This window comes from Podarcis pityusensis (assembly GCF_964106645.2).
Source record: "Podarcis pityusensis genome assembly, chromosome: 3".
Taxonomy (NCBI): domain Eukaryota; kingdom Metazoa; phylum Chordata; class Lepidosauria; order Squamata; family Lacertidae; genus Podarcis; species Podarcis pityusensis.
The window spans coordinates 11,253,445-11,280,553 of NC_138026.1; the positions used below are offsets into that span (position 1 = coordinate 11,253,445).

Consider the following 27,109-nt stretch of genomic DNA (forward strand, 5'->3'; position numbering starts at 1 on the left):
ATTGGAAATCCCTTCCACTGATTGATCGGGAATTATGTCTTCTAGTTCTGGTCTGTCCTATCCAGGAAGCAGCCAATATTCTTGTACCCACTTCCTGACCTTTAAAGCACTAAATGGCTTCAGCCCTGTATACCTGAAGGAGCGTCTCCACCCCCATCATTTCAGCCCGGACACTGAGGTCCAACTCTAAGGGGCTTCTGGCGGTTCCCTCATTGCGAGAAGTGAGGTTACAGGGAGCCAGGCAGAGGGCCTTCTTGGTGGTGGCACCCGCCCCGTGTAATGCCCTCCCATCAGATGTCAAGGAGATAAACAAGGATCTGAATTTTAGAAGACATCTGAAGGCAGCCCTGTACAGAGGTATCTCGGGTTACAAACACCTCGGGTTACAGACTCCGCTAACCCAGAACTAGTACCTCGGGTTAAGAACTTTTTCGCAGGATGAGAACAGAAATCGTGCGGTGGAGGAGTGGCGGCAGTGGGAGGCCCCATTTGCTAAAGTTGTACCTCAGGTTAAGAACGGTTTCAGATTAAGAACGGACCTCCGGAACGAATTAAGTTCGTAACCAGAGGTACCACTGTATAGGGAGGTTTTTAATGTTTGACGTTTTACTGTGCCTAATGTTTTAATTTGGTGGACGCCACCCAGAGTGGCATATAAATAAATTATTATTATTATTATTATTATTATTATTATTATTATTAATTATTATTTCAAACTCCTTTGGTATCAGACCAGCCTTGTTATAATACAGTGGGGTGTCTGGCTTCCATTTGCATTTCTGCTTCTGTGTCCTCAGACACTGCTCTCTGTTTCAGTGAAAGAGACAACAAGAACCACTGTGATCACACAGATGTCGCTTGCTCAGTTTGAGAGAAGTTGCGTCCAACTGCTCCTATATATGCTCACTTCAGTGGAAAAGAGACTGCAGCCATACAATCCTGCTTCTGCCTGCCTTCATGTGTGTCCCCTATTACATGCTCTGATGAAGGTTGACCAATGTACCCCCCACATGATGATACCACTGGCCTCAAAGACAGAAACTGGCCACTGTGACCTCATGTTGATGCTGCTTGCTTGAAAAAGGCACCAGGCATTGTGACTTCATGCTGATGCTGCTCACCTGAAGGAGAGGGACTGGCCACTGTGACCACATGCTGATGTCACCTGCTTGAAGGAGATTCGCCATTGTGACCACATGCTGGTGCCAGGATACTGACTAATCCATGTGTCCCCATTCAGAAGTCCTTCCCAGGAAGAGAGAAACTGGCCAATGTACCAACCCACCTGAAGGAGAGAGAGGCCATGATGATACTATCTGCCTGAAGGAGAGACACTGGCAACTGTGACCTCATGATAATGATGCTCACTTGAAGGAGAGAGAGGGGCCAGCTTTGCCAACAACTTTCACGATAAAGGTGCCCAAAGCCTTTGCACCCCATAAAAGAAGAAGTTGAGGCTCCTCAACTTCCTTTCTTACTCTGCCATTCTCTCAAAGGCAAGAGTCATCTTCCCTCCAGGTGTCATCCAATGCTTTGGGGGGACTGCTATCTTTTGTTGGTTGCCTGTGAGAGCATCTTCTGTTCTGTATCAGTGCCATTAGTGGCCAATGAGGAGTTAGCACTAAGAAGGAAGCAACTTGACAGGGGCTCATGTTATTCCCATAGGGAACAGCAGAAAACTAGAACAAAAGGCAAAGCAAAAATGTTACCCCCCATGTGCTCTAAAGGCCACCAATCAAAGCACCCTGATTAAGATGAACATAACATACAATTTTTTATATGCCTGAAAGCTATGGTTTTCCCAGTAATGATGTATGGAAGTGAGAGCTGGACCATAAAGAAGGCTGATCGCCAAAGAATTGATGCTTTTGAATTATGGTGCTGGAGGAGACTCTTGAGAGTCCCATGGACTGCAGGAAGATCAAACCTATCCATTCTGAAGGAAATCAGCCCTGAGTGCTCACTGGAAGGACAGATCCTGAAACTGAGGCTCCAATACTTTGGCCACCTCATGAGAAGAGAAGACTCCCTGGAAAAGACCCTGATGTTGGGAAAGATGGAGGGCACAAGGAGAAGGGGACGACAGAGGACGAGATGGTTGGATAGTGTTCTCGAAGCTACCAGCATGAGTTTGACCAAACTGTGGGAGACAGTGGAAGACAGAAGTGCCTGGCGTGCTCTGGTCCAGGGGGTCACGAAGAGTCGGACGCGACTAAACGACTAAACAACAACAACAAAAACATACAATTTATCACAGGCACTTCCTTATGTATGTTTCATGGTATTTTGTGCATTGTGACTGGTCATTTTTATTGATTATAGTTTAGTAATTCTTTATTGCAATTGTTAAGTGTTTAATCACTGTTAAGTGTTCAACACAATAATAAGTGTTTAATTATTATTTGCCCGTATTTAATTTTACTATTTACTATTATATTCGAATGGATTATTGACTATTGCTTTATTTTATATAAGTTGTTTGTTTTAAAGTTATGTTTTTATTATGACTTTTTGTATTGGATCAGATTGTTATTAGGTGTGTGGTCTTCGCTGTCTATTTTGTTGTTTCTTCAGCTTTCTGCCTTGTGTGTAGTAATATAGAAAGGTGGTATACAATTAAAAAGTGAAATGTAATAAAATTTTACTCAGGTGAATAGGACTGCGTATGAATTAGGGTTCTATGACTGAAGTATCAAAGCTACATCATAAACAAAAAGGTACCCACAGGTGCAAGCGATGCCAACTCTTAACCAGGTAATAAATATTCCTCTCTCTCCAATGACACCTTTGCTAAGCATCTTTCCTCTTGTTCACTTACTCATTTAAAAGGCATATAAAGCAGGGCTTTCTGTATTTACCAGTCACGGAGGAGAAATAACTTAAAGCAGCCCCATCATACCCCTGTTCCAAATCCCTCAACATGTTTTCAAACCTGAGTTACTACATTAGTAACACTCATAATCTTTCCTGACAATAAAAACAGTCCTGGTCACTTAGCTTTAATCATCAAGTAAATTCATATCAAGGATGTAAAATGTTTTATGTAACATACTGAACTGCTCCCAAAAGGACCAAATTGAGAAAAGAACTCAGAAAATTATAATAATTGTGTTTCGTCCTGAGCCCTTTCCTCTGAATAGTCAGAGTCAGCAAAATAATGGCCATGCTCTTTATTTGAGTACATCTACAGTGGTACCTCGGGTTACATACCCTTCAGGTTACATACGCTGCAGGTTACAGACTCCGCTAACCCAGAAATAGTGCCTCGGGTTAAGAACTTTGCTTAACCAGTGTGGTGTAGTGGTTAAGAGCGGTAGTCTCGTAATCTGGGGAACCGGGTTCGAGTCTCCACTCCTCCACATGCAGCTGCTGGGTGACCTTGGGCCAGTCACACTTCTTTGAAGTCTCTCAGCCCCACTCACCTCACAGAGTGTTTGTTGTGGGGGAGGAAGGGAAAGGAGAATGTTAGCCGCTTTGAGACTCCTTAAAGGGAGTGAAAGGCGGGATATCAAATCCAAACTCTTCTTCTTCTTCAGGATGAGAACAGAAATTGGGCTCCAGTGGCGCGGCGTTAGCGGGAGGCCCCATTAGCTAAAGTGGTGCTTCAGGTTAAGAACAGTTTCAGGTTAAGAAGAGACCTCCAGAACGAATTCAGTACTTAACCCGAGGTACCACTGTATATCCATTTTTACTTCCATCATGGAACCCAAGGCTGTACGTGGTTTCTGGGCAATCTCCCATCCAAACATTGGCTCATACCCTGCCTAGATACTTCTACCATGCTTTTAGAATGAACTATGCACTGGATTTAGGTGGATAGCCGTGTTGATCTGTCATAGTCATAATAAATAACAAGATGAAAGATGAAAAAATATTTTTTTAATAATTCCAGTGGCACCTTTAACTAAATATAAGCTTTCAGTGTATGAGCTTTCATGTGTAATACATACTTCATCAGATACTCTGAAGCACAGATCGCTTCAACCTTATAACTGTTGATGACTGTTATGGCAGTTGATTCCACAGGGAAGGGCAAGGGATGTTTAAAGAGATAGATGACCAAAATTAGCTTTAGTATGTATAATGGGACATGAATCCAGTATCTCTATTCAGACCAGGTCTCTCCATGGTAATGAGTTGTAATTCAGCAACTTCTCCTTCAAGTGTATTTCTAAAATTCTTTTGCAATAGGACAGCTTCTTTAAGATTTTTGTATAGAATGTCCTGGGAGATTGAAGTGTTCTTCTATTGGTTTCTCTGTTTTATGATTCCTGATGTCAGAATTATGCCCATTTATCCTTTGGAGTAAAGTTTGTCCTGTTTGCCCAATATAGAGAGCTGAAGGGCGCTGTTGGCATTTGATAGCATATATAATTTTTGCTATTTATTTTGCGGTTTTATTTCTGAGGCTTTTTCAGTTAATTTGTTTTTGTGACTGTGTGGAACCCAGTTCAGCTACTGATTGATTGATTGATTGATTGATTGTGTGACTGCGGAAATGGATAAAAGCCCCCCATCCAAACAATGACTATCATCAGTGCAGGTTAGATAATAATAATTGTAATTTTTATCATCTACAATACTGTCTTATTTATTTTAAAGTACAGTACATTGATCATTGCTTTCATTTTATGGATCAATGGTCTCCTTAGATAGTAAAATTCATGTTAAATTGTTGTTTTAGGGGTTGTTTTTAAAAGTCTGGAACGGATTAATCCAGTTTGCATTACTTTCTATGGGAAAGCACGCCTTGGTTTTGGAACGCATTGGTTTTGGAACTGAGTTCCAGAATGGATTAAGTTTGAGAACCAAGGTACCACTGTACACCAAGTGCTCTAAGAGAGGGAAAATATTTCAAGAAGGCTGAGCAAGCTGATGAAAACCTGAAGCATGTCTGACACAGCAAAGCTTGGTTAAAGTTAGAAGACTTCAGAGATGTATTTGAGAAACTGTGCAGCACTTTAATGATCCAAAACACAAATTACAATGCCTTACCATCACACATGAAGTTGGCCTAGTATTTCTTTCTATATATGTAAACACTGTGAAGGACAGGCCTGCCACCTACTTCCTCGCTCACGAGGCAAAAATAAAATAAGGATAAAATGAGTGCAGCTATTTTTGGCACTTGTTATGGTCCAGGTGGCCTGTCTGGCCTGATTCACTTGGCCAGTTCTCCTTTGCATCTGGGAATTCTGACCCTCGTGCTTCCCAACTAATTGTATCACATTATCTCCTTTTTGTCTGCAATTTTCCTCTCCGCAAAAGGTTGCAAAAATCTCATGCGCTGTGTTAGAAAGTCTCAATTAACCTCTAACCTTGCTTTAATGCATGCGGCTTGGGTTATTCCTCACACCCAACCGTGGGCCCATTAACACGTTGTCATAAAACAAAAACTGTTTTGACGGGCTGTAATTGCTGCTAAGTGATGCTGAACAAGGGTTTTTTTGTTCCACCACTAAATGGGCAGTGTAAGCAGCGAAGACCATTGTCACAGAACCAGCCGGGGTGAGAGAGGTTCTGTTTGAGGCAAGTTCCTGCCCACTGCTTGTATCTCTTTAAGCACTTAAACAATCCAGCTTTCTAGAGCTGTGAGCTGATGAAGGCCCACTGTATCTGGAAGGGACACAATGCTAATCTGACAACGCTGCACAAAGCATGTGTGACAACTCCCAGGGGGAACTGCAGAAAGATTTCCCCTCCATACTGCAAATATAATTAGTTTATGTTAGCTGTAAAAGGCCAAAGGTTAGAGAAGGCCAGGGCCCGTTTTGTTTTTAGGCAAGATAGTGAAATAATTGCTTGATGCTCAGATCTGCAGGTGCCTTATGAAGCTCATTTGGGCTTGGCAGCCCGCAGTGAAAGCTGATTTCCTCCCCAAATGCTGGATTCCATGTGACAGAACCAATTTGCCAGGACAAGGCTGACGGCTCATTCATGCCATTCATAATTAAAGTACCTGTTACAGTCAACACTTGCATGGGTAACTTTTTTCTTATGGTCGAAAAGGGTGCTGTCCTCCTAACACTCACCACGTCCAGAGCTGAGCCTTTAAAATGAGAGAATGGGAAAGGAAACTGGGTAACAGTACCATGCAGTAATGTGGCAGTAGAAGGAAGAGGGCCAACTTGTCTTTTTTCCCCAAAAGCTCCCTGAACAAAGCTAGCACACAGTCTCAGCTTCTGTTTGTGGTTTTCCAGAGGTACTACCCCACCTAGTGAGACTTTCTAGGAATGGTTGACCCGGCTGCCTCCAGCGTTTGTTGTGAACACCTATGCATATGATGCTGTGAGTATAAACAGCAGAGCTTTGGAGAATGAATACAGCACTTGATTATAGGGGCAGATCTTGAACATGAAAAGGGAATGGCAAAAGTAATTATATTTCCCCCAGGAAGTTGCTCCCTCATCTAACAACTGTCTGCCATACTGGAGGAAGAAAAAAGGACTATCTTCTTCTGTTTAGATTCAGGTAGGTTGCCGTGTTGGTCTGACGCAGTCAAAATAAATTAAAAAATTGTCCAGTAGACCAGGAAAAACTGTCTGCGGACAAACTTTGGCTCCCTCGGCCAGTAAAACAAGATGAGCACCGCAACCCCTGAGTCATTCACAACTGGACTTAACTGTCAGGGGTCCTTTACCTTTACCTTTACCTTTATATTTACCTTAGAGACCAACTAAGTTTGTTCTGGGTATAGGTTTTAGTGTGCATGCACACTTCTTCAGCCAGAACAAACTTAGTTGGTCTCTAAGGTGCTACTGGACAATTTTTTATTTTTTTAAATTTATTTCAACTTCTTTTGTTTACCACTTCATAAATCTATCCCTTAATCCTAGAAATCCAGGACCAATCCAGTTCTTTGGTCTTAATTCTCTCTCATCTGAAAAAATCCAAAACAACTCAAAAGACAGGCCAAGTATCAGCAAATTTCTCCTTCTGTGCACAGCTCTCTGGAGACATAGGTCACCTGAAGAAGCCTTACTCCAGATGCTGCCTCTACAAGTCTACCACCCACAAGCAGCAGGGCCTTATCAGTTGTGGCACTCCTCTTACGGAACGCTGCAGACCTTCATGGCCAGCTCCCTTCTGGTCTTTAGGAAGCAGGTGGAAACACCGCCGTTTCATCAGGCCATTTGTTTGTTGGGCAAATGCACTTTTCAACAAATGACATCAAAGAAGGTTACCATTTAAAAACAAATGAGAGTGCCATTAAAATTACAGCAGCAATAATGTAACGTCAGTACAACTGTGGATTAAAGAGAGAGAGGCGGGATTAAACAACATCTTAGTTGTAAAAAGCTTGCCTGAAAAGAAGGATTTGCCGGTGTGGTGGTGCTGCGGAGATGCCAACAGTGATGCTCCTTCAACATTTATCTGATGAAAATAGGAACGTCCTATTCCATAGCCAGTGGGACGCGGGTGGCGCTGTGATCTAAACCACTGAACCTAGGGCTTGCCGATCAGAAGGTTGGTGGTTCAAGTCCCTGCGACGGGGTGAGCTCCCGTTGTTCAGTCCCAGCTCCTACCCACCTTGCAGTTCGAAAGCACGTCAAAGTGCAAGTAGATAAATAGATACCACTCCAGCGGGAAGGTAAACGGCGTTTCCGTGTGCTGCTCTGGTTTCACCAGAAGCGGCTTAGTCATGCTGGCCACATAAGCCAGAAAAACTGTCTGCGGTCAAACACTGGCTCCCTTGGCCTGTAAAGCGAGATGAGTGCTGCAACCCCAGAGTCGTCTGCGACTGGACCTAATGGTCAGGGGTACCTTTACCTTTATTCCATAACCTCCAACATTTATCCAATGAAAATAGGGACATCCTAATGAAAATAGGGACATTTTGGGATCAAATCTAAAACTGAGATGGCTTATGCAAATTCAGGGCCTTCCCTGGAAAACAGGACACTTGGAGGTTCTGCACTACTACCATTACCTGAAAACAAAGCAAGCGGCTAGTGAAGCCAGGACTGCTCAGATGCAGCCATGGAGCCGTGACCTCATCCCTGTCCCATCTACGTAGATAAGCGGAAGCAATCCCTGTCAGGAGAGCAGCTCTGCAATACCACGCCCACCGCTCCCACCGAAAAATCTTTTTTTTTTTTTTTTTTTTTGCTGATAATTTTTTATTGGTATTATACATATATACATATAAACTTATACAAAGTCCAATACTTAAATTACACATAATATATTCATTCCATAAATCATAAATACATTAATTTTAGGCTCTGCCAAGCCTTGAACTTCCTTCCACTCCTTTGGTAAGTATCAAATAGACTTTATATTCACGTATTTTATCTCTTTTACATAGTAACCTTTTACTGTTAGAGTTATTCCAATCCCGCCAGTGTCGTTTAAAGTTTGGTCCCAATATATATCCAATATTTAATCCAATTGTCATGAAATTTCTGTTCATCTTGATCTCTTATTCTTCCTGTTATTCTAGTGAGCTCGGCATAATTTGTTAATTTGATCTGCCAATCACTTATATTAGGAATGGCGTCCGTTTTCCAATTTTGTGCTAACATGATTCTTGCGGCTGTTGTGGCATATAAAAATAGTACCTTATCTTCTTTTTTAATTTCTTTACCTGTCATTCCTAGCAGAAAGGCTTCGGGTTTTTTGGGAAACAAGTATCTAAAAATTTTTTTAAGCTCATTATAAATTGATTCCCAAAAGCCTTTCACTTTGCTGCATAACCACCACATATGGTAGAAGTTACCATCTACTTCTCCACATTTCCAACATCTTTTGTTCTTTAACCTATAGATCTTAACCAGTTTCACTGGTGTGAGGTACCACCTAAATATCATTTTCCACATATTTTCCCTTAATGCCATACATGCCGTGAACTTCATGTTAATATTCCATAATTCTAGCCATCTCTCAAAATCGATGTTATAGCCGATGTCTATTGCCCACTTAGTCATAACCTCCCACCGAAAAATCTTGACAGCTCATTTAAAAATGGAGAAACAGTCTTCTGAGCCCCTCACAGCGAACTCTGCAATTGATTCTATAGCAGGAAACGATTGTGATTGGGGAAGGAATAATCCCTGAGAATTGTTGAATGGGGGGGGGAGGGAGGCCCTCATCTTTCTGTTGCATTGGCATCAAGCGGGTTCCCCTGGAGTGTGCAAATAACTCTGTACACACTGAGCTGGCAACAAAATCCCAGCGCCATGCTAAACGCCGTGAGGAGATTCTGTTTGTTTGCTTTTCCCGGTCACAGTGATGGAGTATGGCCTAGAAAAACTCTGCTCTGTTACTTTCTAAGCAGAAAGGGAATCCTCTCTCCCCTTCACAAGTTACCAGGAGGTATCAGTGTCAAGATGTAAACAGAACAACTCCCCCCTTTAATTCACCCTCTATGCCAGTTGTTTTCTGCTGCAACATTAATCATTACAAATCAAGCTGAAATTCAACCTTGGCCCTCTCTGCTTACTTGCTTTGCATAAATATGATGGAAGGAATTGTTGCAGCTGAAGGGCAGATTGGGGAAATAGTATGTGTTTGTACGTTTGTTTAAGGTTCCCATGCATAGTGTTGACACAAAACAGTAGGGTTAAACAAAGGCAAATTGGATTTCATTGTTGCCTACTGCTCATGTTGCAAGGTTGGTTCTATCCATATGTACCCACACGCTGTTACCAACATTGCACATTTTATCAAAGCTTATTGACATATTTGTACTTCTGACCTTATATAGGTAAAGGTAAAGGGAACCCTGACCATTAGGTCCAGTCGTGACCGACTCTGGGGTTGCGGCGCTCATCTCGCTTTACTGGCCGAGGGAGCTGGCTTACAGCTTCCGGGTCATGTGGCCAGCATGACTAAGCCGCTTCTGGCGAACCAGAGCAGCGTACAGAAACGCCGTTTACCTTCCCGCAGGAGCGATACCTATTTATCTACTTGCACTTTGACGTGCTTTCGAACTGCTAGGTTGTCAGGAGTAGGAACCGAGCAACGGGAGCTCACCCCTTCGCAGGGATTCGAACTGCCGACCTTCTGATCGGCAAGTCCTAGGCTCTGTGATTTAACCCACAGCGCCACCCGCGTCCTTATATACAACTGACCTTATATACAACAGGTCAAATGAAACACTGCTCAATGTACCAGCAGCCTCTTAAAGCCAAGCTAAGCTCAGAACAGGCTCTAGACTTAAACTTCCAGATGACCTATTTACTGAGCATTCATCCTGATCTGTGCACAGAGGGATTAGGCAATGCTGGCTATTTAATTAGTTTTCATCTTGATTTGTTCATGGAGAGATTAGATGATGTTGTGTTGAAGCAAGTGTCATCCCACACTTTCCAGTATCTTTTCCTGTCACTTTTCTTACTGCAAAAAGGCTGATCGTTTGAAGAAGCTGGTTTGTCACTCAAGATCTCCCAACCCACTATGATTGCACAACCTGAATTTGCTGATATGTGACTGAATCTGTCCTTGATATAGTGGCAGTCTAGAAATGCTCACAGGTACATTCACGTCCCAAAGTCAAAAATTGCAACATCACTACAGCAGCAAGAATACTCATTGCAAAGTATAGGAAGACACAAGATCTACCCACTTTGGAAGAATGGCAGATGAAGGTGATGGACTATATGGAAATGACTGGCAGAATCCGAGACCAGGGAGAAGAGTCGGTGGAAGAAGATTGGAAGAGATTTAAAGACTGCTTACAGAAATATTGTAAAATTAATGAATGATAGAATGATGTTGGATAGTAACTAAGTGGTTTCTAGCTGTAATGCTTTAAGAGAATATGGAAAAAAAGGGTTATAAATGGGTTAAAATCCAATGGTAAGGATTTGCCGAACCAATAAATTGAAGTGGAATACAAAAAAGGGAGGTACGAGGAGGTCCCAGAAACAAGCTAAAGGAAAATAAGTAACTGGAAATATGTCTGTTTTTAATTGTTTTTATTTTCTATTTTTCTTTTTTCTTTTTCATTTTTACTGTAATATTTCAAAAAACCTAATAAATATCTTATAAAAAAAAAAATTGCAACATCACTGCATTCCTGAACTGCTGATCCTTTGTCATCTTCTCCTGTATTGTTGATGGCAGAAGTATTGCACTTCTAACCTAAACCAACTAGTGTTAGAATTGCAGGAATAATTTTGGCATGTGCTACCAACCCCTTTCCTCTCATTCCTCTTGGCAGTGTAGAAGGGAAAAATGGCAGGGAGGGAATGAATATTAGGCAGAAGTCCCATGCATGCTGGATTTGTGATTCAGAATCTGAATTTCTGAGCCAATTCCCAACTCCTATCTCACAGTCACAACAAATCTGTTTGTTCTCCATCCCCTCTTCATGCAAGTTTGATTCTCTCTCATTCGAAACTTGGGTAATCATGTACATAACAGCTTGGAAGCAACAATGGAACAAGCCCAGAATGATGCCGTTTCTACACATTCAGGGGACTCCATGGGTATTCCAAAATGTGCAAATTAAAAGAATGAGAAATGTTAATGCATAGCCCAACAAGGACCTGGAAGCTTCCAGGTCATTGCTACACAATGCTGAGAGTAGTTAAAGCACAAAATGTTAAGGATGCCCCCAGAGGGTTAGGGAAGGAAAGTGAAGCAAGGAGGAGAAGCATGTGGCCGCTGAAGCCCATCGCTGGCATCTGTCTGTCTTGGGAAAGATTGCAGAAGTGTGCCTTTGGGGGTGAAGTCAAACCGTCGGAGAGTTGCAGTGTCTGCTGTGGCTGTAGAGACCAATAAAGGAGAAACATATTTTGTTGCACGGGACGCGGGTGGCACTGTGGGTTAAATCACAGAGCCTAGGACTTGCCAATTTCCTTCTGGGCTCAAGGTATCGGTTTTAACAAAGCTTTGGACACACTGGGACTCTCACACCTCATGAACTATCTCTCTACTCACCTGTTAAGGTTCAGTCCAGTCAATGTTACTGGTGTGTCATCTTTAGGGCCAGTGCAAAGTAGTGGGTAGGCATCAGCTGAGTTGACCAGACTAGTCTATTAGTGGCTATTGGTAATGGTGATGAAATGTCTTCTAAACAGATTTGGGGTCAGGTTTAGCCAAATGCTAGTTGTCTTGATTAGGGACGCAGGTGGCACTGTAGGTTAAACCACAGAGCCTAGGACTTGCCGATCAGAAGGTCGGCGGTTCGAATCCCCATGACGGGGTGAGCTCCCGTTGCTCAGTCCCTGCTCCTGCCAACCTAGCAGTTCAAAAGCACGTCAAAGTGCAAGTTGATAAATAGGTACCGCTCCGGCGGGAAGGTAAACGGTGTTTCCGTGTGTTGCTCTGGTTCACCAAAAGCGGCTTAGTCATACTGGCCACATGACCCGGAAGCTGTACGCCGGCTCCCTCGGCCAATAAAGCGAGATGAGCGCCACAACCCCAGAGTCGGCCACAACTGGTCCTAATGGTCAGGGGTATATTTACCTTTACCTTTATATTTTGTTGCAGCTGGGGCAGATGAAGGTTTCCAGTTGTGCTGCTGCAGATGCCCCAAGGCATTTCTTCTCTCTGCACTCTGCCCAGCAGTCAATCCTCCTCTGGTCACTGCTATGGACGCACGACCTGACTATCTGTCTCCAGGAACTGCGGTCACTTGCAAGGGATTCCCACCATTACGAAGCCCATAACAGTGTAGTATCTTAGGAGGGGAGGGCCGGGGTTTAGAGGATGCACAACACAAGATTCAAAAACTCTCATTGCTGCACTATATGTTGGAGGTTTCAGGAGAGGGAAAGGGTAAAGGATACTTCCCCCATTCTGTAGAACCTCTGTCTAAACAGCAATAAAGAGCTCGGGTTCAGCACTAATAGCCATCTCCAGCTTTAAATGGCACAGGAGGGGTAGGCTTAAGAAAAACAATGTCATTCCACCCCCCTTTTTCCTTTTCTGAAAACTCACCCCCCCACACACACACCTGGAGCAGCTGGCAGGGAGGGGAGGCAGAACTGACCTGGCCTCCTAGCACCGGGATTGCTGCAGCTTACCAGGTGTGTTTGTGTGCTGAAACATGGGTGGATATGGGGTGTCCACACCATGCTGACCTCACCTCTTGTGCTGGTCCTGTGGGTTACCCGAGAGGCGAGGTCCAAGTCCGGTCCGTGGTCAAAGGTGCAACGTGGAGGCCGTCCGTAGTAGCTGAAGCTGGGTGCAGGGCAGGGAGTCAGGTGAAGTCAGGAACAGGCTTGCAAGCAGGGAGCCAGGGCGGGTCAGGAGCTCAGGCAGGAAAGCAGGACAGGGTTCCAGCAGGAACTAGCAACCAACAATGTTGCTCCCGCAACTTGAGACTGGGGCTGGCTGGCTTTTATCTGCCCCAAGGCTTTAGGGCGGCCCCGATTCTCAGGTGACTTGCCTCTCCTGGCCTGGAGGTGAGCACTCCTCCTGTGGGAACTTAGTTCCCTCCGCCTCTCTGCCCTGAGCCTCTGCAGCTCAGGAGAGGCTGGAGGGTTACCGAACCCAGAGGCAACCTCAGCTTCCTCTGATGGGGCTGAGAGTGGAGCACCTGCAGGCAATGGGTCCTCCATCACCTCAGGAGCCAGAGCAGACTCAGCTGATGCCTTCACCTGGGGAACCAGCACAGGTGAGGACCCTTCAGGCTCATGCCCCACCCCAGCTCAGCTGGTTCTGGAGGCGGGGAATCCTGTGCAGGCTGGGATCCCTCAGGTTCAGCATCCAAGTCCGAATCCCAGGCCATCACACCTCTCCTGATAAGCTGCAGTGATGCTAGTGCCAGGGGACCGGTTATGTGCCACTGCCTCTCCCTGTCAGCTGCTCCTGAACATGCAAACACTGCCCATGAGCTCCATTAAAGTGCTACAAAGTTCTGCTGCAGGCTGGCAGGAGCCCAGAACAGGGACATTCCTCTTAAGAGCAGTGGATACAGCGTGACCTGCAACAAAACGTTGCAAGTTCTATTTTGAACCTATTTGAAAGATCTCCCACGGCGTTGACCTCATTCAAACTGGGATGATTTTCCAGTCCGCCCTCCCAGTTTCTTATTTTTGCCTAGCTGAAATTATCTCTCTCGAGTCTGAAGCCGTTCCCTCTGGTCTTATCATCAGCGGCATTACGGAAGAATGTGTTGCCATCTTGTGGATTGCACAGATACAGGTTTGAAATCTGCTGGGCTGCGAAATCTGCCCCATCAATCTCTTGAAAGCTAAACTTCCTCCATTCCATCAACTTGTCATCACAGATCTGTAGCAATTGCTTTCTGTTCTATTTGCACAACACCTACTTAAGCCACAAAGCATTTGCCATACATTTGAAGCAAGCGCTAGCAAACTTCACATCTGGAGAGAATTTATGATAAACACAGAACTTCTTAATGTTCACATTTAACTGGCTTACTCCAGCAATGCAATTTTCCTAAGCTACATATGCCAGTTTGTGGACAATATTATCCCCTTTCCTTCCACCCCTCACCCCCCACCCTGGTCCTTTCTTACCAATATTCTGCTCCACACAACATAATGCCTGTGATTATAGTATTCTTTTCAAAAGAAACATTTTATTGATGAACAGATGCACTACAGATCAAAGAGCTTCTGAAAAGCGGTACCTTCTGACTCGACTCCCCCTCATACTTCTGTGTCTGAAAAACTCAGATGTCAGTCTCAGATACGCCCCCATTGCTTACTTAAGCAGACATCTGGAAACAGACAGTATCCCACTGTGAAATGGAACAAATATATTAACTATGAGAGCAATGAGATTTCACAGGAGCAATAAAGTCGTACAGAAGTGGGCTCACAGACCTAAGGCATCAGTCCTGGAGGCAGGAGGACTTCTGTGCAGAGGTGCGGAAAAGGATGTGGGGAGCTTAGGCTCACTAATAACTGTGGGAAGATGAAATAAAGATGCCGTAATTGTTGGACAATTAATTCTTCATTCCCGTCCTCCCTGCAGTCATGACTGCCACTGACTTGGCACGGACACTAAAGGTTGATGATGACAGTGCAGCCACATCGATGAGTGGAGGGTTTACTCAGCTAGAGCCACAACGTAAGAAACTTATACACCATTGCTGGAAACACAGGCATCTTTGCAGCCAAAGCCCGCTCTCCCAGGTACAACTTGCCAACATCCAGAAAATCAGTTAGAAAAAAACTTCAGTTTGTTCAGTGTACATTGTTCAGTCTCCTCTCAGTAATTCCACATGTTCACAATTACAAAACAGGGAATAGGTCACTTAGCAGTTTGCCTCTGGTGCCAAAATGTCTTGGTCCAGCCCTGATCGAGAGGCATAGGAGCCAACTCCTAGGGACTGTGGGGGCTTCGGCCCCCACAATAAAATATTTGAGGGGCCCAGGTGTGCTTGCACTGTGCCTTGTGATCGATTATTTGGGGTGGGGCTTACCTGGGCCCCCACAGTTATGTACTGAAGTTCTCACCCTGGGCCAGCAGGGGGAATACTGTAGATAGCTTTCACTCAGGTCCACATATGCAAATAAGGGATTGAAAGTGACGTTCAGTGATTGGATAGTTACAGAAAGTGTTACAGTTGCGTTGTAGTGGAGCTCTATATAAGCAGGTTGGCTGAACCCTTCAGTTCAGTTCTGTTCTGGCCTGTGAATAAACAAGAGCTGTTTGAAGAATCACTGTGTCGTCTGATATGTTCACCCACAATATTTTATTCAAGTTGGCACCACTGTCAAGAGGACAACCTGCACAACACCACCTAGAACCACCATTTGATAACACATGGGCATTGATTGGAACAGCTCAGACCAGATATGTAACCGTTAGCAAGGTCAGTGCTTTCACCAGGAAAGTGATAAGCAACAGTCCAGCATAGGAACATGTACCACTTTTGTGCAGTGAGCAATAGCCCATCTCAAGGCATAATAATAATAATAATAATAATAATAATGTCACTGTTTTGAACAGGGAACCATAGGCAATAGCAAAAGCGGAACAGCCATAAGGAATAAGCTCAAACATGCAACGCAGCTGCTGGAAAAAGCAGAAATATCCATGTAAAAAAAGCCAGAATGTTTCACTCAAACTAAATATAATCCAACTCCCCACCCCCACCCTATTTTCCTTTACAAAACTGCTATATTTGTCATGCATAGAATGTCACTTTGGTTAACAAGGTCCTTCGGATTTATTAACTACGGACCCCTGTTTTTGTTTTTTAAAAAAGAGTTCTACAAAGCTTCTTTTTAACTTAGTCTGTACAGAATGTGTGGCCTTGAATGCCAGAAAAACTCCTTTTAATGTTTAAATGATCACAGTTTTAATAATAGCTTGTAAAGTGATTTGTCTTTAACGACATCCTTTACTTTTAAACATCGTTAGCCAAACATGTCTGGCTTTGGTGGTTGCTGAAATGAATTGGATTGGTTATCTAGGGTAATACGTACATGCTAACAAATTACGTCCCTCCTGGGCCAATGTAGATGTGAATTGTGGGATTCTTGTCAAATTCACATTGTTTCCTGGCACTGTTGCAAGTCACTCAATTAGACACCTTCCAAGACCTTTCCTGGCCTAAAATGTAGCTAATTGCTCCTGTTCTGTGGACTATGATTCATCTCACAGATGTCTAAGAACTTCTAGCTACTATGCCATAATAAAATCAATGCATGCACCACTCAGACATAATATTCTTTCCAACAGGATATCATTTACTCCCCACCCCCACCACTTTTATATGATTAATCCAAAGTAAGGAAGACCTCCTGAATCACTCGTGACGTGGCAGCCTCTGCTACTTGGCTTTTCGAACAAGAGCAAAATTGTATGAATACAGCCTTTTATCCTTCATCTCCAGGTGCAGTGGTGTTCGCACTTGAGCCCAACAGCAAGAGGTTTTTCTTTTTAATTTTCTGCTCTTTGGGGTATTGTAATCTATTCCCCAGCTTTTGGTTTTGTCTGTTGACTAGCAGCAAGCAAAACTGGAACATTAATACAGAGAAGCAGAAGGCAAGTCTCCACAGTACAAGTCCATGGGAGAAAGGAGGGAGAAAGGTTGTTTTCTGCTGCTCCAGAGAAGCGGACACGGAGCAATGGATCCAAACTACAAGAAAGAAGATTCCACCTAAACATTAGGAAGAACTTCCTGACAGTAAGAGCTGTTCGACAGTGGAATTTGCTGCCAAGGAGTGTGGTGGAGTCTCCTTCTTTGGAGGTCTTTAAGCAGAGGCTTGACAACCATATGTCAGGAGTGCTCTGATGGTGTTTCCTGCTTGGCAGGGCGTTGGACTCGATGGCCCTTGGGGTCTCTTCCAACTCTATGATTCTATGATTCTATAATATAGGGCACAATGTTGCTTTAACACAACCCACCTCTGAGACTGGTGTCAGTAAGCAACAGAGGATTAAGAGTGTTGCTATTAATTGTCAGTCCTCAGGTGAAAGCTCTGTGCTGCGGTGATTATGAGCCCTTGGTAAAATGAACCAAGTTTTTGTGGTTCTGCTAGTTGCTTAACCTCAAAACCTTGACATCAAACAAACATCCTGAGGCAGCATCCCATTCCAAGTGAATGAAGAATAGCAAAATGAATAGGTGACTGCAGTTATTTTGTGCAAGAATTAAATATGCCAAAAAAGAAAGAAAAAAAGGTAAGGTAAATTATCCCTGGATGGTTAAGTCCAGTCGAAGGCGACTATGGGGTTGCGGCACTCATCGCACTTTCAGGCTGAAGGAGCCAGCGTTTGTCCACAGACAGCTTTCCAGGTCATGTGGCCAGCATGACTAAACCACTTCTGGCACAACGGGACACCATGACGGATACCAGAGCGCACAGAAATGCCGTTTACCTTCCCTCCACAGCGATACCTATTTATCTAGTAGCACTGGTGTGCTTTCGAACTGCTAGGTTGGCAGGAGCTGGGACAGAGAAATGGGAGTTCACCCTGTCACAGGGATTTGAACTGCCGACCTTCTGATTGGCAAGCCCAAGAGGCTCGGTGGTTTAGACCACAGTACCACCTGCATCCCTATTAAATGAGCACTGGTACTTCAGCACAAGATAACCCATGCAAGCTGCCTATATCGGTTAAAATGGTTAAAAGATATTTATATCAAGGCCATTCCTTACCAGAAGCACTTGAGGGAACATCATGACCTAATAGTTATGAACAGGAAGTGAATAGAATATGGATGGACTATGCAGAGATGGTAGCAAAAATAAGAGATCAGAAAGATGAGAACATTGTCAAAGATACTCAAAGTGTTTTGAAGAGTATCTTAGAGGGTATAATAATCAACCTACAAGTAGGAATGAACATATGAGCAGTAGGTAACATTAAATAAAGGAAGATTTGAGATGAAAATGGGTGGTATAATAGATTATGCAGCCGACAAAAGACTACCTAGAATGCCATGGAGAGATGGACTGGGAAGTCTGAGGATAAGAGATAATGAGGAATATTGTATGATGCATATATAAGTTGTAAAAATGCTTAAACAAAATAAAGAGAGAAAGAGAATTTTGTCAGAGTGGAAATTCTTTTTGGACTATTTGAGGGGAAAAACTATAGCCAAATGAAATTGCAAGCAGGATTTGAATAATAGGGAAGGGAAGAAGAATTATAAATGGTAGTTATGGCAGGAGATAAAGGGATACAACAGAAACATCATAGACGTAAGGATGGGAAGTCAAAATGTAAGAAATTATTATATTGAAAGTGAATTTAGTAATGTCAAATTTTGTGTAAAAAGCTAATAAAAATATTTTTTTTAAAAAAAGAGTGCAGAGAATATGCAGAGATAGCTAAACTGATGGCACTGATGAGAGACAAGCGTAAGATTCTTTCAGTGAGGACTGGAAACCTTTTCTAGTTTATTTAAAAAGTAACTCTTTATATATGAAGTCCACAGCGGGGTTTGAAGTTTAAGGGGGGGGGGAAATAATAGATTATATTAAGAAACTTGTTAAAGAGGATGAAAGTCGATGTGACAGAACTTTAAAATGCAATTATATGTAATTACAGTTATAAACACTGATGATGGCTGAGCAGGAAGTCATTAGTATTGTAGAACAGGATTATAATTATTGAGCGTTAAAATGTAATTTTGAATCTTGAAACCAAATAAAATATTTATATCCAAAAAAAGACTGCAGAGAAAGAGGCTTGCTCTGGTGGGTCCGCCTAGTTGACTAGTACATCTAGTACAGTGACTAATCAGATCCTTCAAGGAAATCTGTAAGATCCATGGAACTATAATATAAAATAGGCCCTGCAGGATCAGACTAAGGGCCTATCCAGTCCAGCATCTGTTCTCACTGTCGCAAAGCAGATGCCCATGGGAAGTCTCCAAGCAAAACCCAAGTGCAGTACCACATATGAAAGTACAATGGTACCTCTAGTTACGAACGTAATTCGTTCCAGAGGTCTGTTCTTAACCTGAAACTGTTCTTAACTAGAGGCGTGCTTTCGCTAATGGGGCCTCTTGCTGCCGCTGCGCTGCCAGCACACGATTTCCATTCTCATCCTGGGGCAAAGTTCTCAACTCAAGGTAACTCTTCCAGGTTAGCGGAGTTTGTCACCTGAAGCATTTGTAACCTGAGGCGTTTGTAACTTGAGGTACCACTGTAGAAGAAAGAAAAGCCCCACTTGAACCGAGAAGCTTTACTCGGGGAGTAAGCCTTAGGCAGTGATGCAACCCATATCCATGTACAGTGGTACCTCGGGTTACATACGCCTCAGGTTACATACGCTTCAGGTTACAGACTCCGCTAACCCAGAAATAGTACTTCGGGTTAAGAACTTTGCTTCAGGATGAGAACAGAAATCGTGGTCCAGCAGCGCTGCAGCAGCAGGAGGCCCCTACTAGCTAAAGGGGTGCTTCAGGTTAAGAACAGTTTCAGGTTAAGAACGGGCCTCCAGAATGAATTAAGTATTTAACCCGAGGTACCACTGTACTTAATGGGGGGATATACCAAGGGGATCCCCCACAATCACTGATCTTCTGGACCTTCTACTGGGTGTGCAAAAGGACCACGGTGAGTTCAATAACAGCTCTTGAAGTGGCCAGGTTATTTATTTATTAATTAATTTTTTAATAAAGTTAATTGATACAACAAGAAAAAAGAAAAAGAACACAAATACCAAATTACACACAAGAATAAACATAAACACATAATTTTCTTAGCAAATAATAATACATCCATTGGTCTTAACACTAAAGACCCAACCTCCCGTCTATTCCATATTTCAAATTCATATTACCGTGTTTTTCGCCCTATAGGACGCATTTTTTCCCCTCCAAAAATGAAGGGGAAATGTGTGTGCGTCCTATGGGGCGAATGCAGGCTTTCGCTGAAGCCTGGAGAGCGAGAGGCGTCGGTGCGCACCGACACCTCTCGCTCTCCAGGCTCCAGGAAGCTATCTACAAGCCTTGCGCACCCGGGGGAGTTCCCCCGGGCACGCAAGGCTTGCGGGCGGCAGCCTGCAGCGCGGAGCACGGGGCGCCCTCCGGAGGACGCCCCGTGCTTCGCGCAGGTGTCGGCAAGCCTTGCACACCCGGGGGAGATCCCCCCGAGCGCGCACGGCTTGCGGGCGGCAGCCGGCAGCGCGGAGCATGGGGCGCCCTCCGGAGGACGCCCCGTGCTTCGCGCAGGTGTCTGCAGCCTGCCGCCCGGCGCGTGGGGCACCCTGAAGCAGAGCGCCCCTCACGCCGGGCAGACATCGGCCAGCCCCACAAGCTCGGGGGACAACGGGGAGGCGCAGCGCTGCCATCCCACTGTTCCCCGGCCTGGTTTTGCGGGGGGAAATAAAGGAAAAAAAAATTTCCTTTATTTCCCCCCCAAAAAAGTAGGTGCGTCCTATGGGACGGAGCGTCCTATGGAACGAAAAATACGGTACTTATTGCCAATACACGCTTTTATCATAATTAAACTTATTCTTAATAAATCTAATTTCTTATATCTACCTTGCAACTATTACTGAAGTTCCTCGAATGCTGCAACAGAATTTAAACTACTACATTTATTTTTCAGATATTCTTTGAAAACCTCCCATTTTGAAACAAATTCCTGTTTTGATTTATTCTTTATTTTTTCTGATAAGCCATCTAATTCGGCATATTCTGTCAGCTTTTGGATCCAATCTTGTATAGAGGGGATTTCATTACTCTTCCATTTTGCTGCGATCAAAACTCTTGCCGCCGCCGTCGCATATAAAAAGATACCCTTCCTTTTTTGTGGAATATCCAAATCTGTTATTCCCAGGAGGTAGGAAACCTTAGTCTTAGGAAACGTAGGAAATGTAGCCAAATTTTTTAATTTGTCTCCCATCAGCCTAGCATCTAGCCAGAATAAGGAGCATGCGAAAGCCATTCTGCGGACTAATGCTTTTCCCAATAGCAATGATTTAGGAAACTTAACAGTAGCATTGGCCTGGAAGTTACAGCTTTTCTAAGGGATTTCTCTTGTTTCAATCAGCTAACTGATTTGCCTTTCCCTAGTGAACTACTCTTCAAGTTACCAGCAGTAGTTTCTGGATTTACTATACCTCGGTACTACAGGTGCAGAAGCAAAAGGGGGGAGGGGGGAATGGGTGTAGTTTCTACAGCCAATACTTCAATTTTCTGCACGTCTGCTATAAACATAATAGAGAATGAGTTCCGCAGAGCTAGAGAGAAAGCTTGTCCACAGTTGAGCACTATTTAGCTGTTAATCCAATCAGACCAGAGTAGTCCACACCCACATGTATTTGAATAGTTATCTCCCGCTTGGACTACCGCAATTCGCTCTACGTGGGGCTATCTTTGAAGGTGACCCGGAAACTACAACTAATCCAGAATGTGGCAGCTAGACTGCTGACTGGGAACAGCCGCTGGGACCATATAACACCAGTCCTGAAAGACCTACATTGGCTCCTGGTACGTTTCCGAGCACAATTCAAAGTGTTGGTGCTCACCTTTAAAGCCCTAAACGGCCTCGTCCCAGTATACCTAAAGCAGCATCTCCACCTCCATCATTCAGCCCAGACACCGAGGTCCAGCTCCGAGGGCCTTCCCTCACTGCAAAAAGTGAGGTTACAGGAAACCAGGCAGAGGGCCTTCTCGGTGGTGGCACCCACCCTGTGGAACGCCCTCCCATCAGATGTCAAGGAAATAAAGAACTATCTGACTTTTAGAAGACATCTGAAGGCAGCCCTGTTTAGGGAAGCTTTTAATTTCTGGTGTTTTATCTTGTTTTTAATATTCTGTTGGGAGCCGCCCAGAGTGGCTGGGGAAACCCAGCTGGATGGGTGGGGTATAAATAAATTATTATTATTATTATTATTATTATTATTATTATTATTAATATGAGGAACAACTTTGGTCTTTCCTGGTCCTATCATTAGGCATTCCCTTTTGTGTTTGTGTGTTGAATCTATTATGCCAGTTGAGAGAAGTGAGGGGCAGATAGGGCTTGCCAGCCCAGGAAGGTAGCCCACCAAGAAGAAGGAAAACCTCCGCTGCCTTGCAGGACATCTTTGAGAGAAGAAAAAGGCTAAGGAGCAAACCCTACAGAAATCTGTAGTGGAGTCCCTAAGACAGTTTAATGGCATCTTGTACGCCTCCTTCCAGCAACTCCTGCAACCAAGCTGGTACCAAACGTCTTGCTCTGCTTTCCTCTGGACCACATCAGTGAGGCCGAGAGGGGAGTCTTGTCATCTGGGCAGCCCAGGACCTCCATACACACTGCCTAGGCTTGTGCCCCAGGGAGGTCACTGGTGCTGTTAACACAGTGGTTTGACTATACCCCCAGAGGTGCACTCCATTGTCTTTCAAGGCAGATGGATGCCAACAAGCTAAGTACTGACAGGACACGTGTGTAGATTGATGTGCAGATACCTTAAAAAAAAAACCCTGCTGAAGAAGTGTGCAAAAGCACACTGCCAGCCAATTGTCGATTTGTTTATGCAGTTTTATGATTTTGTGCAAATCTGAGGGATCAAAACTATCTATTATCTATCTATCTATCTATCTATCTATCTATCTATCTATCATCTACCTATCTATCTATCTATCATCTATCTATCTATCTATCTATCTATCTATCTATCTATCTATCTATGGGGGTGGGGGCTAAGTGCTTGATAGGCACTTAACAGCAATGCTGGAAAAGAAATGAAGGCAAGTGAAAATTCTCACACTTTTCAGATTGCCTAATATATCTAGTGCAGAAATGTTTAATGTGGTTTGCTTTTGCGGAAATTTGTGGGCTCAAAAGAAATGAGAGAAACCCTCCATTCAGGAGTCTACTAGAAATATTTACGAGCATAGCCAGAAAAGAAACAAAAGCATTAAGGAAGTGGATGGTCCCATTCCTTGAAGGGTGTAATCCTGCTCTGGATTGGGTTGCATTCCCCTTAAGGCTCAGGTTCATAAGCTTGGCAAATGGGTAAAAAGTTGTGCATTTTTAGGATCTATCACGTGTAAGCAATAGTTACACCAGTATGTTGGACTACACAATATATTGATGATATCATGTTGGCTACCCCTGGTCTAACTATTCTTTACACTTGACATAGTTCCTAAAAATGCGTAATTTTTTACCCAGCCCTTTTGGAATGTGCAATAGTTGTTGGTTTCTGCATAAGATTTTAATGGCTACTTGTTGTCTTAATTGATGGTGGCTTTGTAGCTCACTGATTTCATGCATCGTAACCTGCCCTAGATGACTCTCATGGTCCCTTCAATCCCTACAATTCTATGAATCTGTGAAATAATAAAACCGCATTTCGGTAATTTACATACAAAAGCAAACCATTCTTCTTCGATTCCAAGGGGGATTCCAAGTTCCTGTTCTGCAAGGGGATAAGCAAACATTCTCCTAGCCCTTGAAGACAAAGACCAAAGCATTTTCCAAACTAGACAAAGGCAGATTGTACGGGGAGGGGGGAGTTTGTTTTGTCACGGCCAGATTCACACCCTACATAATAAGTCTAAGAAAGGTATAACCACATAATCAAAGTGATGAATGACAATGCCATCTCTATTGGCATAAAATCTGAGTGAACAGTTTACCTGGTACTGTCTCCTGTCCTCTGTTTTGATTTATAAATCATCTAAAAAAAGGTTTCTCGAGTTATATGAAGACAAAGATGTTCACATCACCAAATGCAGTAATGTGTGTGTGTGTGTGTGTGTGAAGGTGAGTCTCTTCTATAGAAGAGCCAGTGTGGTGTAGTGGTTAAGAGTGGTAGTCTCGTAATCTGGGGAACCGGGTTCGCGTCTCCGCTCCTCCATATGCAGCTGCTGGGTTACCTTGGGCCAGTCACACTTCTCTGAAGTCTCTCAGCCCCACTCACCTCACAGAGTGTTTGTTGTGGGGGAGGAAGGGAAAGGAGAATGTTAGCCGCTTTCAGACTCCTTCGGGTAGTGATAAAGTGGGATATCAAATCCAAACTCTTCTATCTTTGCATGATGAAATACTTTTGAGATTTGGAGGGGCTGGGAGAGAATGATGACACTGGACAACGTTTTCACATTAAAACAACATTTTCTTCCTTATTTTAATTACTTTTCCACAAGCGTCATGTCTGCAGAAAGAACTTGCCAAAAGACCATTAGAGTATTTCATGTCTTCTTATGCCAGATGCAGTAGGTAAGAAGTTACTAAATACCTGCCCTGTCTCAGCACAATCCACCTCTGGCCTAAACAAAAGTAAATATGCTCATGTTCACACTGCCCTACCTACTAAGAAGGTTGGTTGGGGGGGAAGCCATCTTAATTGTTAGTAAAAGTCACAGATCTTTGTAAAACTAAAACTTTTCCCCCCTTTCAAAGCAGATTACTCAGTTCTATAGAAGGCTTCATAAACCCAAGGTACATAAATTATATCCTATGGAATAAAAATTATTTCCATTCCTGGATTCCTCTGTAACAAATTTGGCAGTCTGCTTTGATTTTCATAGCACCATGATTTTACTGTCTCTAACCACCTGCCATACCAAAGCAAGCCAACAGAAGTCAGAGTGTTAGGGTGGTCTGTCATAAAGTAAATGTTATTCTTCAATAACGTTCTAAAAAAGCATCATTATAAATCAGGAAGGTGTCCACTAATGAGTCCTGGGGTGTTCATTAGCCCCATATATATTTGGTCAGCTTACGGAAAGAAAGAAAAAAAATCACATGCAAGTAGACTGTAGCGCTGCACATTTCAGAGGCAACTGAAAGCTAATCTCATTACATTATGTTAAATGTAAAGCAGACATTAACATCACACATGCCCGCAGTACACACACACAAACTGTGCACTGCATTGCTTTCCTCCCAAAAATAGAACAATTGCCCAGGAAGTTCCTCAGTTTCCCCAAAACCAGAGCTCAAATTTCACCCCCAGACTTATTTTTATGCTACCTCTCTTTAAGGACTTCTGTGGTGAAGGACTGAAACATTGAACATATGAAGCATTCTTAAACTCATCTAGATGTGTGCTTTCCCCATGCTTAGGAAGCTCTCCCCTGGGAAACACATTCTTTATAATAATATTTTATAATTTATACCCCACCCATCTGTCCGGGTTTCCCCGGCCACTCTGGGCAGCTCCCAACAAAATATTAAAAACACGATAAAACATCAGAAATTAAAAACTTCCCTAAACAGGGCTTCCTTCAGATGTCTTCTAAAAGTCAGATAGTTGTTCATTTCCTTGACCTCTGATGGGAGGGCATTCCACAGGATGGGCGCCACTCCCGAGAAGGCCTGGTTCCCTGTAACCTCACTTCTCACAGTGAGGGAACCGCCAGAAGACCCTCGGAGCTGGACCTCAGTGTGCAGGCTGAACAATGGGGATGGAGATGCTCCTTCAGGTACACTGGGCCAAGGCCATTTGGGGCTTTGAAGGTCAGCACCAACCCATTGAATTGTGCTCAGAAATGTACTGGGAGCAAATGCAGGTCTTTCAGGACCAGTGTTATATTGTCTTGGCGGCCACTCCCCACTCCAATAAATTGGAGCAAATAACGATTGGGAGAAATCTTGGTTGTTTGCTCCAATTCAGTGGAAAAAAATCATGTATCTCCAGGGAAAAGCGGTGGAGCAAGAGCAAGTCTGGATGAGCCCTGAGTCAGACTATTACTCCATCTACCCAGTGTTGTCTGCCCTGACCAAAGGTAGCTTTCTGGGGCCTCAGGCAGCGATCTGCTGTCACAGATCCTTTTAACAGGAAGTCCTTCCCTGGGTTCGAACCTGGGGCATTCTACATGAGGGGCATCTGCCCTACCACTGAGCTATCTCCCATCCTAGAGCAGGATTTCCCAAACTTGGGTCTCCAGCTGTTTTTGGACTACAGCTCCCATAATCTCTAGGTAGCAGGACCAGTGGTCAGGGATGATGGGAACTATAGTCCCAAAACAGCTGGAGACCCACGTTTGGGTAACTCTGCCCTAGAGTCAATATGAAAGGAATGGATCCTAGTGTCTTCTACATGACACATTGAGATATGACCAGGGAGAAGAGTCGGTGGAAGAAGACTGGAAAAAGTTTAAAGACTATTTACAGAAATACTGTAAAATTAATGAATGTTAGAAAATGTTGGAATGAAGTTATATGGCTTTAGTAGAAATGTTATAAGGAATTAAGTATAAATAGATTAATAGAGTATTAAAGGAAAAAATAAGGTTAGAATGTGTTAAGATAATTATAGGATAGAAAACAGAGGAAGATGGAAAGGAATTGCTGAAACAATTAACAATTAACAGAAGTGGAATACAAAAAGGGAGGTGTGAGGAGGTCGTGGAAATAAGTGAATGAAAGATAAGATACTGAAATTGTTTGATGTGTTTTAAACTGTTTTTTCTTTGTTTTGTTAGTTTAATGTGTTAGTGTTATGTAGTGTTTTTGTATTGTATTGTATTGTTTTTGTAGTGTTTAAATTGTTGGAAAAGTAGTAAATATTTATTTATTTATTTATTTATTTTAAAGAGATATGACCTTTCCTTGCATGCTTAGGACTTCAAGGCAAAAATTCCCAGGTAATCGCCTAGTATCACACAGTGGCCATACTCACATCACAACAAGCAGCGGATGCTAGTTTATCATAATTTTCTATGAACAAGCAAGCACAGGCTGCCCACAACAAGAGGGAGAAACAAATCATGAAGTCATATGGATTCACCAGTGGGATCCTGGCTTGTGTCTCCCTAACAAGACAGCCTCAAACCACGGTTTGT

General features: G+C 43.4%; 1 protein-coding gene across 10 annotated transcripts in view; it reads right to left on the bottom strand.

Annotated features, from left to right (window-relative positions):
- Positions 1–27,109, bottom strand: part of LOC308473634 (uncharacterized protein) — a 197,663-nt gene that overhangs the window by 77,069 nt on the left and 93,485 nt on the right. For 6 of the 10 annotated variants that reach the window (XR_013984114.1, XR_013984115.1, XR_013984116.1 and 3 more), the window contains one exon: positions 5,960–6,049. Coding sequence is in view for 2 of the 10 variants with exons in the window: in XM_080999435.1 (XP_080855561.1) it covers positions 14,604–14,659; positions 14,745–14,825 (137 nt within the window). In the remaining 8 variants the exon portion in view is untranslated. Of the gene's footprint in view, positions 1–5,959; positions 6,050–14,477; positions 14,660–14,744; positions 14,826–27,109 lie in introns of those variants that run through there. The other 4 variants (XM_080999435.1, XM_080999434.1, XR_013984120.1 and 1 more) reach the window with 2 other exon arrangements.